This window comes from Bos indicus x Bos taurus, chromosome X, assembly GCF_003369695.1.
Source record: "Bos indicus x Bos taurus breed Angus x Brahman F1 hybrid chromosome X, Bos_hybrid_MaternalHap_v2.0, whole genome shotgun sequence".
Taxonomy (NCBI): Eukaryota; Metazoa; Chordata; class Mammalia; order Artiodactyla; family Bovidae; genus Bos; species Bos indicus x Bos taurus.
The window spans coordinates 40,713,864-40,728,764 of record NC_040105.1 but is presented as its reverse complement, the minus strand read 5'-3'; the positions used below and the strand labels follow the sequence as shown (position 1 = coordinate 40,728,764).

The 14,901-nt window shown below is 35.9% G+C and overlaps 1 protein-coding gene across 15 annotated transcripts in view; it reads left to right on the top strand.

Moving 5' to 3' along the window:
* The window catches only part of CASK (calcium/calmodulin dependent serine protein kinase), a 377,764-nt gene that overhangs the window by 344,213 nt on the left and 18,650 nt on the right, over positions 1–14,901 (top strand). For 10 of the 15 annotated variants that reach the window (XM_027534508.1, XM_027534510.1, XM_027534511.1 and 7 more), the window contains 3 exons: positions 6,424–6,539; positions 13,213–13,293; positions 13,395–13,475. In XM_027534508.1, coding sequence (XP_027390309.1) covers positions 6,424–6,539; positions 13,213–13,293; positions 13,395–13,475 — 278 coding nt within the window. The remainder of the gene's footprint in view (positions 1–6,423; positions 6,540–13,212; positions 13,294–13,394; positions 13,476–14,901) is intronic. The other 5 variants (XM_027534512.1, XM_027534509.1, XM_027534519.1 and 2 more) reach the window with 1 other exon arrangement.

Genomic DNA, 14,901 nt, shown 5'->3' with positions numbered 1-14,901 from the left:
ACACCACCCTTATGACAGAAAGCAAAGAAGAACTAAAGAGCCTCTTGATGAAGGTGAAAGAAGAGAGTGAAAAAGCTAGCTTAAAACTCAACATTAAAAAACGAAGATCATGGCATCCAATCCCATCACTTAATGGCAGATGGGGAAACAATGGAAACAGTGAGAGAGTTTATTTTCTTGGGCTCCAAAATCACTGTAGATGGTGACTGCAGCCTTGAAAATTAAGACACTTGCTCCTTGGAAGAAAAGCAATGACAAACCTAGTTAGTGTATTAAAAAGCAGAGACATTACTTTGCCTACAAAGGTCCATATAGACAAAGCTATGGCATTTCCTTTCTCTAATTCGGAGAAGGCAATGGCACCCCACTCCAGTACTCTTGCCTGGAAAATCCCATGGACGGAGGAGCCTGGTAGGCTCCAGACCATGGGGTCGCTAAGAGTCGGGCACAACTGAGCGACTTCACTTTCACTTTTCACTTTCATGCATTGGAGAAGGAAATGGCAACCCACTCCAGTATTCTTGCCTGGAGAATCCCAGGGACAGAGGAGCCTAGTGGGCTGCTGTCTATTGGGTTGCACAGAGTTGGACACAACTGAAGCGACTTAGCAGCAGCAGCAGCAGCATGGTTTTTCCAGTAGTCGTGTATGGATGTGTGAGCTGGACAATAAAAAAGGCTGAGCACAGAAGAATTGATTCCTTCGAACTGTGGTGCTGGAGAATACTCCTGAGAGTCCCTTGGACAGCAAGGAGATCAAACCAGTTAATCCTAAAGGAAATCAACCCTGAATATTCATTGGAAGGACTGATGCTGAAGCCTCAATACTTTGGCCACCAAATGTAAAGAGCCAACTCATTGGAAAAGACCCTGATGCTGGGAAGGATTGAAGGCAGGAGGAGAAAGGGATGACAGAGGATGAGATGGTTGGATGGCATCACCTACTCAATGGACATGAGTTTGAGCCAACTCCAGGAGATAGTGAAGGACAGGGAAGCCTGGCATGCTGCAGTCCATGGGGTTGCAAAGAGTCAGACATAAATGAGTGACTGAACAACAATGCTTAAAAAATATCTTCAGAGTATGTGGGGAGGGATGAATGGCATAACAGATTCGAAATAGAACCTAAAGGAATTTCCAAGGACAAAAAAATGCACTAACAAAAACTTAGTGGCCACATACCTATTACAATTTTTTTTAATTAAAAAAAATTTTAATTAAATTTCTAAACATTTTTAATGTTTTCATCAACAGGTCAGTGGATAAACAAATTATGGCATATCCATACAATAGGATGCAGTTAAAAGAAAGGAACTATTGGTAACACACAACAATATGAGTGAAACTCAAAATCACTAGGCTGGGTTTCCAGGCAAAACAGAGAACATACTATATAATTCCCTTATATAAAACTCTAGAAAATCAAAACTAACCTTTAGTTCCTGGGGATCTGTAGGAGGAAGGAGGAATTACAGAAGGGCATAAGAAAAGTCCTGGGATGATGAAAATATTTGTTATTTTGATTATGGTGATGGTTTCATGGGATGTATAATATTTCAAAACTGAAATTTTATACTTTATATATTATTTTCAGTTTACTTCAGAAAAACTGAGCTCAATAAAGTTGCAAAGACTATAGAGGGAGAAAGGAATTCTAACTAGAATAATGAGGAAGAGGCCCACTGGGCAGTATGTTCCTTGAGATGTTGAGTAGGACTTTGGAGGTACAAGAAGACATTCCCAGCTGAGGGGAAAAAGAATTCCTTGTTGGAAAAGTGAATTGGTCTCTAGAATGTCATATGGTAGACATGTAATGCTAATGAGAAAGATTTGAAACAATCCGATCAGCCAAACCCGGAAGCTTTGTTTAGATGTATTGCTACCAAATCAAATTTTTCACATTCTCCAGATGAGAAATCAATTTTTTTGAACCCAAATACCTTACCTTCTTTATCCGTGGTAAATTTCATCTTGCTTGACAAGGCCCATCAGTCTAATCCTTGGATATGGTTTGAGTCCCTGAATGTGTCATCCCTTCCCTTGCCTACTAGATCCTCGTCCAAGTCAGCAATAAATGTTAAACATGTGTTTGAAATTTCCTCCATGTTGACCTAAATTCTAACAGTTTTCTTGCACTTGCAGAACTAAAAGAAATAACATTCATTTCCTGAGTGTCTGGTAAAAATCAGTTTCATTCCTCTCTCGTTACACCACACATGACCACACCACAAATTTTTACTGGGAACTTTTTTTAAGCTTAAAATCATTTCTTGTAAGATACTCTGTACACTATAACATAAGCTTCACAAGGTCAGGATTTTTTTTATTTTGGTCTCTTAACCTTTCAAAAATGCCTCAGTTCTGTTTAAGTTTCCAAAGAGCATATGCCTCACAGAAGCTGTAGTTATGACTAACAGCACATATTGGCTTGTACTGGAAGAATTCCCAAACGTTTCATCAGCCTCCTCTGGATGCCACTTAGGTAATATATGGAGATTGACGTTGGTACTGTTGCTGAGAGACAGTTCACATTATTTCCCAATAAATGCCTTTCTCCGAACCAAAAATAAATAAAGCCCTCGATGAGCAAGAGAAAGAAAGAGGCAGGGAGGAAGGACTCTTCAAGAAAGTAGAAGAGAATGCTTCCTGACTCATTTCATGACCCCAGTGTTACCCTGATACCAAAATTCAATACATTTTGAATATGTTAAATACCCATATTCCTCATGAACACAGATGCAAAATATTAACAAACTGAATCTAGCAATATACAAAAAGAATAATACATCTTGACCCAGTAGAGTTTGTACTGGGAATGCACAGCTGGTTCAACATTTGAAAACCGATCCAGCATATTAACAGATTAAAGAAGAAAAATCCACAAAGTCATTATCATTAGATGCAGGAAAAGCATTTGTTAAAATCCAAAATCCATTCATAATTAAAACTCTCACAGACTGTGAAATTGAAGGGAACTTCCTTAACCTGATTGAGAGCATCTACAGTAAACCTATAGCAAACATAATTGGAAAGGAAAAAAAATTACAGGTGATAGGATTCTGTGTAGAAATTCAAAGAAATCTATTATATTAATATATATATAAACAATTACAATTAATATGAGAGTTTATCAAGATGGCTGATATAAAAATCATTATACAAAATCAATTATATTTCTATTTACCAGTAAAAAAATAGAAAGTAATTTTTTAAAATACCCTATATAACACCATAATACTATAAAGTACTCTTGCAAAAAAAAATAAAGCTCAAGTTTGATTAGACCTCTAGATCTAGTTAGTTGTTTGCAACAAATACAAAAGACAGGAACTTATTAAAGACACCACAGGGGTAAAATCAGAAACTATAAGACAGACAACCAGTTTCTGCAACAAATAAATTGCAAGAAGAAAAGGGGGAGGGGGAAGAATGGGAAACCTATAGGTTTAAAGGGAATTTAAGAATATTTAAGGAGGAAATAATACAAAGTTGGATTTTTTTTTTTTCAAAATAATCTTAGGGTGCATGCTCAATCGCTGAGTCATGTCCAACTCTTTGTGAACCCATGGACTGTAGCCCGCCAAGCTCCTGTCCATGAGATTTTCCAGGCAAGAATCCTGGAGTGTGTTGTCATTTCCTTCTCTAGGGGATCTTCCCGACCCAGGGATCAAACCTGTGTCTCCTGCATTGGCAGGTGGATTGCTTACCACTGCACCACCTGGGAAGCCTAATCTTAGGGTGGGTAGGTTGTAAATAACACAAAGTAACTCATGAGTTAATAAATGTTGAAGCTGAGTCGTAGGTATTTGAGGTTCGTTACACGGTATTATTGTATATGTTTGAATTTTTCCATATTACAAAATTTTAAAAACCATTTATAAAATCTTTTTAAATCAACAACCTAGGAACAAATCTAATAAAGTTGTTCAAGACATTTAGAAGATAAACTATAAAACTTATTGAGACATTAAAGAAGACCTAAATGAATAGACATACTGTATTTAGGGACTAGAAGACTTAATATTGCAAAGATATATATTCCTCCCAAATTGATTAATAGATTCAGTTCATTCCCAACCGTTTTGAAATTGACAAGCTAATTTTAAAGTTTTCATGGAAATGCACAGAATTGGAAATAGTCAAGATGCTCTTCTAGAAGAATAGAGAGAGAGGACTTGCCTCAATGATACCAGGACTTACTATAAAGCTTTGGTAGTTAAGATAATAAGGTATGGGCTTAGAGATGCTCAAATAGGCCAACTGAAGAGACCCCCTAAACACTCTCATACACAGTCACTAGGGAGGAATGAATAGACTTTTCCCTAAGTTATTCTGGGATGATTGTGTATCCATTGGGGGGGCAGGAAATGAGAGAAATTGACCCCTAACTTCGTACTATATACAAAACCAGTTCTGGTGTATTAAAAACCAAAACATGAAAGGCAAAATTATAAACTCTTGAGAAGGTAATACTGGAGAATATCTTTAGGGACAAGGAAGGATTTCCTTAAAAAGATAACAAAAATGTTTCCCATAAGTGAAAATACTGCTAGATTTGACTAAAACTAATAAGTTGTCTTTATCAAATACTATAAAAAGATTAGAAAGGCAAGCCACAGAGTGGAAGAAGATACCTGCATCATATATAACTAACAAAAGTGTAATATTTGGGCCATATAAACACTTCCTACAAATCAATGAGGAAAAGACAACTGGATAAGAAAGTAGTCTTTGAACAGGCACTTTACAAAAGAAGAAATCCAACAGCCAATAAGCATATGAAAAGATGTTTGATCTCATTAATGATCAGTGAAATACACAAACAGTGTTATTTCACTGCTTATCCACCATGATGGCTAAAACTACAGACTGATTATACCAAGTATTGACATGGAAGTGGAACAATAGGAGCTCTACACTGCTAGTGGGAGAATAACAAGTCAGTACAACTTCATTAGAAAACAACGCATCATTTCAATGGCATTGTATGCCATTCTGATAGTGTTTTTGAGTCCTCCTTATACGTGGTTCACTCAGGGACCCCCACGTTGGCCCACAGCAAAGTCATTAAGTAAGCAAAACCTTCTGTGGCAATATCCTGAAAGGTAAGTACTTGCTTAGACTGAACCTAAGAGAGCAACTTACTAACAACATTTATGCATATGTTACCAATGTTGAATACTGTAATCATGTAGAACAAAATCATGATTTTTCTGAATGTAACCCTAACTGAATTCAATCATAGTTTTTTTCCCTACCTAGAATCTCCATGTTGTAATAGTAGTACCATTTATTAGGCAACTGCTGTGCCTGCTACTGTGATAGAGAAATGATTTACATTTTTGGTTAAAATTGTTTGCAACAGTCACCCAAGAGATAGAAAGATTAACTGAATTAATATATGTAAATTTCCTAGAAAAACTCCTAACACTAAATTGATAAAAGCTAATAATTGAGAGAGCAAGGATTCAAATCAGACTTGTCTCAACTCAAAATCCCACACTCGTTGCACTGTATTTCATGACTATATGTTTACTTCTCTTCTGTGTCATCAGTTATATGTCCAAGTGACAATGTTATTTTGTTAGAAACCTGTGTTTTTTAAACATTTCTAGGATTCTAGATTAAGGAACTTACCGAAACAATGTACCACCTAAGTGCATGGGCTCTGGTGCCAAACTGTCCTCATTCTCCACTTATTTAGCTGTTTGATCGGGACAAATTCGGGGCTTCCCGGGTGGTGCAGTGGTAAAGAATCTGCCTGACAATGCAAGAGACGCAAGAGATGTGGGTTCAATCCCTGGGTCAGGAAGATCCCCTAGAGTAGGAAAATGGCAACCCAGTCCAGTATTCTTGCCTGGAGAATCCCACGGACAGAGGAGCCTGGTAGGCTACAGCCCATGGAGTTGCAGAGGGTTGGACACAACTGAGCGACTGAGTACACGCACACACATGGGACAAATTAATTAACCTCTCAGTCCTTTGATCCCCTCATCTGTAAAACAGACACAATTTCACAAGTTGCTAGAAAGATTAAATGAATGAATATATGTAAATTTTCCAGAAAAGTACCTAACACTAAATTGATAAAAGCTAATAATTGAGAGAGCCAGGATTCAAATCAGACTTGTCTCAACTCAAAATCCCACACTCATTGCACTGTATTTCATGACTATTATGTTTACTTCTCATCCGTGTCATCAGTTAAATATATATGTTCAAGTGATAGAATGTTATTTTGTTACAAACCTGCATTTTTTTTTAAACGTTTCTAGGAAATTTTCAAGGAACAAACCTTTACTGAATAATTTGAAGCATTTCTGAGGAGTTTGTTCATGCAATTCATTCTTCAAATGACTGGTTTTTCTCTCTTATCAGCATAAAACTTACATTTGTGGGGTTTTTTCCCCTTTCTTTGTGTGCTAGGCGAGTCGCTTGCATTGCCATGGAGAAGACCAAACAGGAGCAGCAGGCCAGCTGCACTTGGTTTGGCAAGAAAAAGAAGCAGTACAAAGATAAATATTTGGCAAAGCACAATGCAGGTAGGGAAAAGTACGACTTACTAAGATGGGTTAAACATCTCAAAGACCAAAGTAGATGTCACACCTCAATTACGTCTTCAGAGTTCTCTATCCAAAAATGTCACCACATGCGATCTTTCATCAGCTTACAAAACTTTTAAGAAACCCCTCGCTTCAATTATTATGTTGCTTATATTTGCCAAATATTTTACAGAGTTCTACTTTATAGGAAGAAAATGCTATGTGGAAACAGAACTCTCTGGAACTCAGAGAACCCAGTACATTAAGTCCTGCCCTGAGAAATGAGAGATTGAGGGCTTGCCAAGTCACCAGGATTCTTGCCCCTTGCTGAGATTGGTTTTGAGCAAGTACCCTCACCCCTGGCTCCTCTCTGGCCCTAGGATATAGCCCTGTGACACATTCCTAAGGGCAAATGCGCATTCTTAACAGAGCTGTGATTGATTTGAAAGAGCACAAATGGCATCGGTTCCTGTCAATAGTCTCCCTTCACGGTACTTCCTAGCTCCTAAAAGACCAAGAACGTTATCTTGGCCTGCCCTTCATGGTATGTTTGTCTGTTTTGAAGCTTGCATTCAACTTAAGTCAAAATAGTCACTCATTTGCTAAGAACTGAAATGAATACAAAAAAACCATGCTCTGTCATTGCAGTAAAATTCCCAGAAGACTCACAGGATGTAACTTAAGTTAAAGAAACTGCATGATGATATAGAGTAGGATTTACTTACTTTTAATACCTTCTTAATATGACTCCTTTTATAAGGAACTTTTTCTGAGGAATTGCAAGCCCCAACATGGGCATTAGGCTAGTTCCCAAGGTTTCAGAAATAACTCTAACATCAAATGTATGGCAAAAGAAAAAAAAATCAAGTGAATGCAATCATGCATACCCAATTAGATGGTATAATATTTCTGACAAATATGAAATGCTTTTCCCTCTGTAGAATGTTTTATTAGCATTTACCAGGAAAAATTTTTTTGAAACTCTGAATGATTCATTTCTTGATCTGAGAGTAAAAGTAAATACTTTGAAGTACTGTTTAATGTGGAATGAATGTGAGTGACCACATGGCTTAATTTTAAATGGTTCAGTTAAATAAGGATTCTTTCCCATCATGATATTTTTATTCCGATAAAATGGATCATCTCTGATTAAGCACCACTATAAAACACTAGTCTAATAATGGCATTTTTTGTTTTATAAAGGGAAGAAATATTTAAAGTAGATTAGTTAAATGTAAGTAGTTAAAACTAATTGTAAATGCTTGCATAATACTATTTGAAGAAATTCACTGTAGTATCAGCAGAATGTTGTTTAACACAAAATGTCAGTGGTTATTGCTGTCTCCATAATCACCTTGATTTCCATCAGCTTCTAACAGGTTCAAAAGGCCTGTTGACATTACATATATATGTATCACCTTGTAATTTTTATATAGATGGATTAAAATTAATTTAAACCTAGAAAAGCAAAGAAATGGCCAATGAGGCTGTTAATCCATCCTTAGCTTTTTATACTGTACTGATAGAGGGCGTGTAGACATGAGTATTCAGTTTGTCAGTACTCTTTAATTCAACTCTGAGGAAAAATAAGTCAGTTGAAAAACTAGAATCTCTAAATTCTGACAAAGAATCCATTGCATGGTTCATTTATGAATTTTACCAGAGAACCAGTATCCCATCTGGTGGTCAGTCCACTTTTTCCATTCTTTGACCACCGGGGCACCACTGACCTTCCATTGTTCCTGTTCTCTGATTCATCATAGGTGGTGCTTGGTGAGCCTGCAAACACACCTGTAAGCTTAACAGCCAGCTTGAGCGAGGACCAGGAGTTAGCACACCTGAGTAACCATTCAGCTCAAGCAAATCATTTGACTCCTGTGGGCCTCAAAATGAGGAAATTGGGTTTTAGTCCCTCAAGGGTACCTTCGCCAATTCTAAAGTTCAGTGGATCTCAGGTTATCTCATCACTGAGCCTGACAAATGGGTATCATTTAATGAAGCCAAGTACTCAGTTGCTGTCCCTTATCTGAGAGTTTAGCTCTGGTAAACGTTGCCCATTATATTGAAGGCTTTATCACCCCTGATAGAGAAGGCAGGAGCCTCATAGAGATGGAATAGGATTGCTTTTTCTCTGTCGTCTTTTAACACAACTCTCCTATCCAAAACCATGGATGTATCTAAGATCTTGTAAACTTAAAATTAAGAGGAGTAGCAAAGACCACCACCACTTTTTGTTACCTGTAGCATCTTCCTAAGCAGTAGTCTTCCTCATCAAGTCCTTTCTGCCACCTCTCTTCAGCTTTCTTCCCCATCACAAACCAACTCTTACCTTTTGTTAATCATAAAGACCAGAAGAACCATTTGCTTATTACCTTGACTTTATAAGAGATGAAACTGTCAGGAAGGAAAGTCAAGTATTTTATCAGCTGTTCTGCTTTTAGCTATGATGAAAGTTTACCCTAATATGTGGTGTTGTTGACATAAAGAATTGCTCTAAAAGAGAGAAACACATACTGTTGACCTCCAATGGGAAAGTAAATGCTTTGAGTACTTTGAAATATCATATTTTTAAATACCAAGAACTGGACAAATGGGTTCATAGGCCACAAATCAAACTATATTTCTGAAAGGGGTTTTCTGTTTTATTCAAGAGTTGATTGTAAAATACAGTAGGGGATCTTCCCATAGTCCTCAGTAAAATAAAATAAGGGCCATTGGGATTAACATATACACACTACTACATATAAAATAGGTAACCGACAAGGACCTACTGTATAGCACAGGGAACTCAATATCTTGTAATAACCTATAAGGGGAAAGAATCTGAAAATATATATATAAACTGAATCATTTTGCTATATACCTGAAACTAAAACATTGTTAGTCAGCTATACTTCAATTAAAAAAAGAAATGCCACTGATTTTTATACATTGAAAAATAATTTTTAAAAAATAAGGACCATATTTTTTTTTCCTTTCTTTGAGAATTCTGCAACTATTGATAGCAGGATCCAAACCTCATCATTAAATTCTGAAGTTGTTTATATTTGTAGTAAAAATGAAAGACGAGAACTTTATTAAAACCTAGAACTGATAGAAATGATAAAATACTAGAATTAATTATTTCCATTTCTGTTACCTGGAAATTCCACATGTCTAGTTAAAGCATAATTCTATTCAAACTGTTGCCTACTTCTCACTTTATATAGTGGGAGTCTATCAGCTGAATGTGACCCATAAACAAATGTTTTTCCATACATATATAGTGTTTAAAATAATCATCTGAAAATCAAATATTTAACATAAAATCTTGGTTTCTTACCTTTCCTTGAAGGAACGGAGTGTGCTAACATGGGGCCCACTTCCTCCCTTAGCACTCTAGGCTGTTGAAGTCCCTCTTGATGGACACTCATTCTATAGGATCCATTGTCTCCAGGGCTCCATGCTTGCATGTGGCCCATTCACTCAAACAAATGAGCTGCCTGGCCACTGCAGGCATTTGTGTGTGCGCTCAGCCCAGTGTTACCTGTGTGAAATTTCTCACCTAAGTGGAGGTTTAGTATTTGAAGATACTATGTGGCTTTTCCTACTGAGACAAGGAATAAATGTTAAAGTTTTTTTTATGGAAAAAGATTCTACTAGAGAATAGTTACCTAAATACTTACAGGTGTCTTGAATAGCTTACAGAGAAGTCAGAACAATGTGCCAGACTGTATTTCTGAAGCCTTGGGAATAGATTTGATTATGTTTGAGTTTTACAGTATATACATTTTCTATAAAACATAAAAAAAATTTTGTCACAAATTTGACACAAAAAGCATTGTCGTGCTTCTAGAAGAACTATACTCTTTGAGGCATTGAGATTCCTCAGCCCTAGGACTTCCAAAATCAGTTTTAGGTCAAGTTATTAATACAAACTTTTTTCTTAACGTCTTCATTAATTCATTTTTTTTTTTAATGTTAAAGCCCTGAGCAGTGGTATTTAAATATCCTGAGAAACCCCATTTATATATACAAATATGAACAAATCTATAGAGGATTTCTACAATACCATTCATAGGTGTGTTTAAATTATGCTTAATACCACAAATTAGTACTGTTGAATTTTAAAATCTATTACTTTTGTTTTCTTTAATACTGAGAACTCTAAAGACAACTGAAAGTGGCCCTGTTGACAGTTTTTTTTAATAGTAAAAGTAATAGGCAGATGTGATTAGAAAAGACACAAAATGAAAAGCAAAAGACTTCCACACCTACACTCCCTGAAGAAGGTTTCTTGTAATGATTTCCAGACAAAATTTGTATGCATTTGCTAGTATATAAAACCCACTGACTTATATATAAGGTTATTGTTGGATTTTTTATTAAAATGAGTTTGTTTCTTAATGTGATTTATTTGCCTTGTGTTTAGAATATTGCATGGTAAAGTTTCTTTTGTGCATATTATACTTTTATTTTACTAATATATTATAAGCCATATTTCAATGACCCCTGTACATTTTTCATGCTGTCTTACTCCCAATGGCCTCTGTGCATGTAAGTAACCTGTTGAGTGACTGTGCCTCTTTGTTTTTGACGATTTCCTCTCATCAAGTCCCTTTCTTTTAATCAGCAAACAACTTAAAACCTTTAAAAGTTCAGTCTCTAAGTGTTCTCCTTATATTCCTTGTATGTCATATTTGAAAATATCCTCTTTTACTGTTTCTCCATCCTGTGGCCATGTGATGATTTCATTTAGACCAGAGTAACCTCTTCATGCTACTCATTTATGATTAAGATATTGATGTGTAACATATCTGTTCATTTGTTTGTCATGTTGATTGTTCGTATCTAACTCATTCTTATGTGGTTGAAAAAAGATGACTTAATTCAGTAAGATTGAATAGAATCTATAGAGGGAAAGAGATGTACATACCATTCAGAAAAATATGTGTCAACATCTTGCTCTTTTGTGAGATGCTTGATTATTTCTAGATACTAAAGTATATCAGCTTGCTGATGGACCTCTTTCATAAGCATACTTTTCTTGATGGACATAGCACTCAGAGGGCAATAGGTATAAAGAACAATGCCGTCTGCTCTCCTTTTATTTTTACAACTCTTCGTCACCATTACCACTGCAGCATGACTAGCTAGCTCTGCCATGCAGAGAACCTCCTGTTCATTTCGATTTTGTGAATCTGCCATTCTAAACACAGAAAGCATTTTGTGGTTTTTTAGCTGTTGCTAGAGAAATATGCTTTAAAGTCTTTTAGTCAACCTTTATGCAATCAAGTTATCAAAGGAAAACAAATGCACAAATACCCATTAACATGCACTAACCCTTATTTTTAACATATTGTATTTCTCTTTTTTAATATTTTGGGAATTATACTTCTGTTTGTTTGTTTCTGATCTATTGCATTCCAGAGTATCCTATTTTGCATTTTAAGGTTCTTTGCTACTGGGAAAATCACAAATGTTAAGGACTGAGCTAATATTCAAAAGCAGTTGGCCATATTGTTTCAGGGAATAGATGCTTCTCTTAATAATTGACTGAAGCATTGTAGATTCCTCTATTATACCATGGAATCAGTTTCATGGAATTTATTGCAACCCCTCTAAAATCCAGACCTTATTCAATATTCTTTAAAAAAGAAAGAAAGAAAGAAAGAAATTTCAGTGTGTGCCTGACAACATTTGGGTAATTCCACATAGAAAAAAAATTACAGGAACACAGATACATGATTTTAACCTTCTTGTGAGAATTTTCAAATGTATGTGAGAATCGGACTACCTTAAACTTCAACAGGAACGGTCATCCTCTTGGGAAAGTTTTCGTAATAGTTTTATTAAGAATCAGGTTTCAAAAAACTATTTTTAAAGCTTTTCTTCTCAGTCTGTAATGATTAGAGAACTCCCTTTTTGCAAAGGTTTCCAAGTTCAGACTGCTTCATGCTTCTGGTTCTATCCATCCCAACTTACCATACACAGGCTGACAAAGTTAGGGGTCCAGTGAAGCATGTTCCCCTACTTACACACCCAAGACTTTCCACTAAATGGATAGCTAGCTGGGTTACAATAAAACATGTGAGATGCTCATTTCCAAAATTTGTGAAATCACACTTACAGAACTTGACTTTGACAGAATCTAGCATGCTACCTTCAGCAACTCTGCTGAAAGAAAGAACCGTCAAGTTAAAGACCAGCTGTCCATGCATCTCTCATCCATCCCTAGAAATAATCTAGCTGGACTCTTTCTTGGTTAATTCTAGTTGCATTCACGCTATATTCATGTTGGTCACTGTCTGGAGACTTTTTCTTTTTAGTATTGCTGATTTCTTAAAATTGCAAAAATATGAACAGCATGTGGTTTTGAATGAACTCATATGATTTGTTGGATACTGCATGAAAAGAGATGCAGTATCTTTCACAATTGGACTTATATGCATGTGCCCAACATGTCTTTGGATGCCCCTGGTTCTAAAGTGCATTTTCATGGGCTTAAAAGTGAATTCTTCTCCCAAAAGGTTATATGACTTAAATTACATATGAGCTATATATCATAAGTTGGATTCATATTTCTTAAGACATGGATTTACTATAATTTTGGTTTTGCCAGTAAAATTATAATTTATATACATGAACTATTCCTTCTGTAAATTTATATTCCTTCTAAATCTTTGCATTTTAGTGTTTGATCAATTAGATCTTGTTACATATGAAGAAGTAGTAAAACTGCCAGCATTCAAAAGGAAAACACTAGTCCTGTTAGGTAAGTTTGACTGTATAAGTGGCTTTCTTATTTTCATCTTCAAAACATTTTACAATTATTATTAACGATTATCAATTCTAACTTTTTGAAAAATGACATAGGTGCGCATGGTGTTGGGAGAAGACACATAAAGAACACCCTCATCACAAAGCACCCAGACCGGTTTGCATACCCTATTCCACGTAAGCAATTAAGTGTATTTTTCCTAGTATTTTTCCAATATTGTAATTTACATATTTTTCTGATAACATAGTAAGAACTGTTCATTATAGGAAATTTGGAAAATCTAGAAAAGAACAAAGAAGAAAATGAGTTAACAGTTAATCCCAACCCCACCCACCCCCTATAGTTGTTGTTTAGTCACTCAGTCATGTCCGACTCTTTGTGACCCCATGGTGTAGCCCGCCAGGCTCCTCTGTCCATGGTATTTCCCAGGCAAGAATATTGGAGTGGGTTGCCATTTCCTCCACAGGGGATCTTCCTGACCCAGGGATTGAACCCAAAGTCTCCTGCATTGACAGTCAGGTTCTTTACCACTGAGCCACCAGGGAAGTCCTACCACCACCACCCCCCCAAATAATAGTGCCATCAATATTTTATTGAATATCCTTCCAGACTTCTCTTAGTACAAACACATCATGTGTATGTGTGTGTTATCACTGTTATAGTTTAACAAAATTGGGCTCATCCAATCTGTTCATAAACTAATTTTTCCAACAGTATGTCATAAATGTTACCCAGATGAATTATTCTTCAGAAAAATAGGTTTTAATGATAGTATAGTTTTCTTTGATATAACAATATTTTCCTTAATCAGTACCTAAATTGTTGACTTTTATCACTTTTAAAACACAATGGGCTATCCACTGCTTATTGTAAAGAATTTTAAATCTATAATATTTTTATTCTCCTGATTTTCTCTGTCTTATCCTTAATCTCAAGTCCTCTTTGCTTCCTCAATTACAAAATGAAGTAATTCCAGGAAGATGAAGAGGATTTAAGGTCATGTGAAGTACTTAGCAGATACTGGATAGATAATAGCAACTTACTACTCTCATTTTATTATTTTTATTATTACTATTCCAAAGTTTAAAATTTGAATCCCAAAAGCCTTCTCGCAATTAGAGCTTTGTTCAGAGTGAGAAGAGCTAAAGGAGAATGTGTGATGATTGACTCCATCCTGCAGTGCCTTCCAATACCATGTCAACACCACTGACTTTTCTCTACACTCCAGAGAGTTGTGAGGCTTCATCAGACCACTCTCATCCCAGAACCCTATCTGATTTACTCAAAAAAAAAAAAAGAAAGAAATTCACCAAATATTCTTTCAATTGGTACCACTTGAGTTTTCTAGTAAAATACTTCCAAATATTATTTTAATTCTCCTTATGTCTAGACCATGAGTAGAGCAAGCTTAGCTAACCTTCTTCTTGATCACATAAGCAATTGAAATTCTATGTTATTAAATAGCCAATGAACTAGCTTGGTTATAAAGTGTGCTTTGCTGACCCTAATCATGTCTACTTGCCATAATATTTGACCGTGGGTATGTATATAGCACATAATACAGCGTCAGTGTAGTATGCTGTTTCTTCAGTTTTTTGTGTG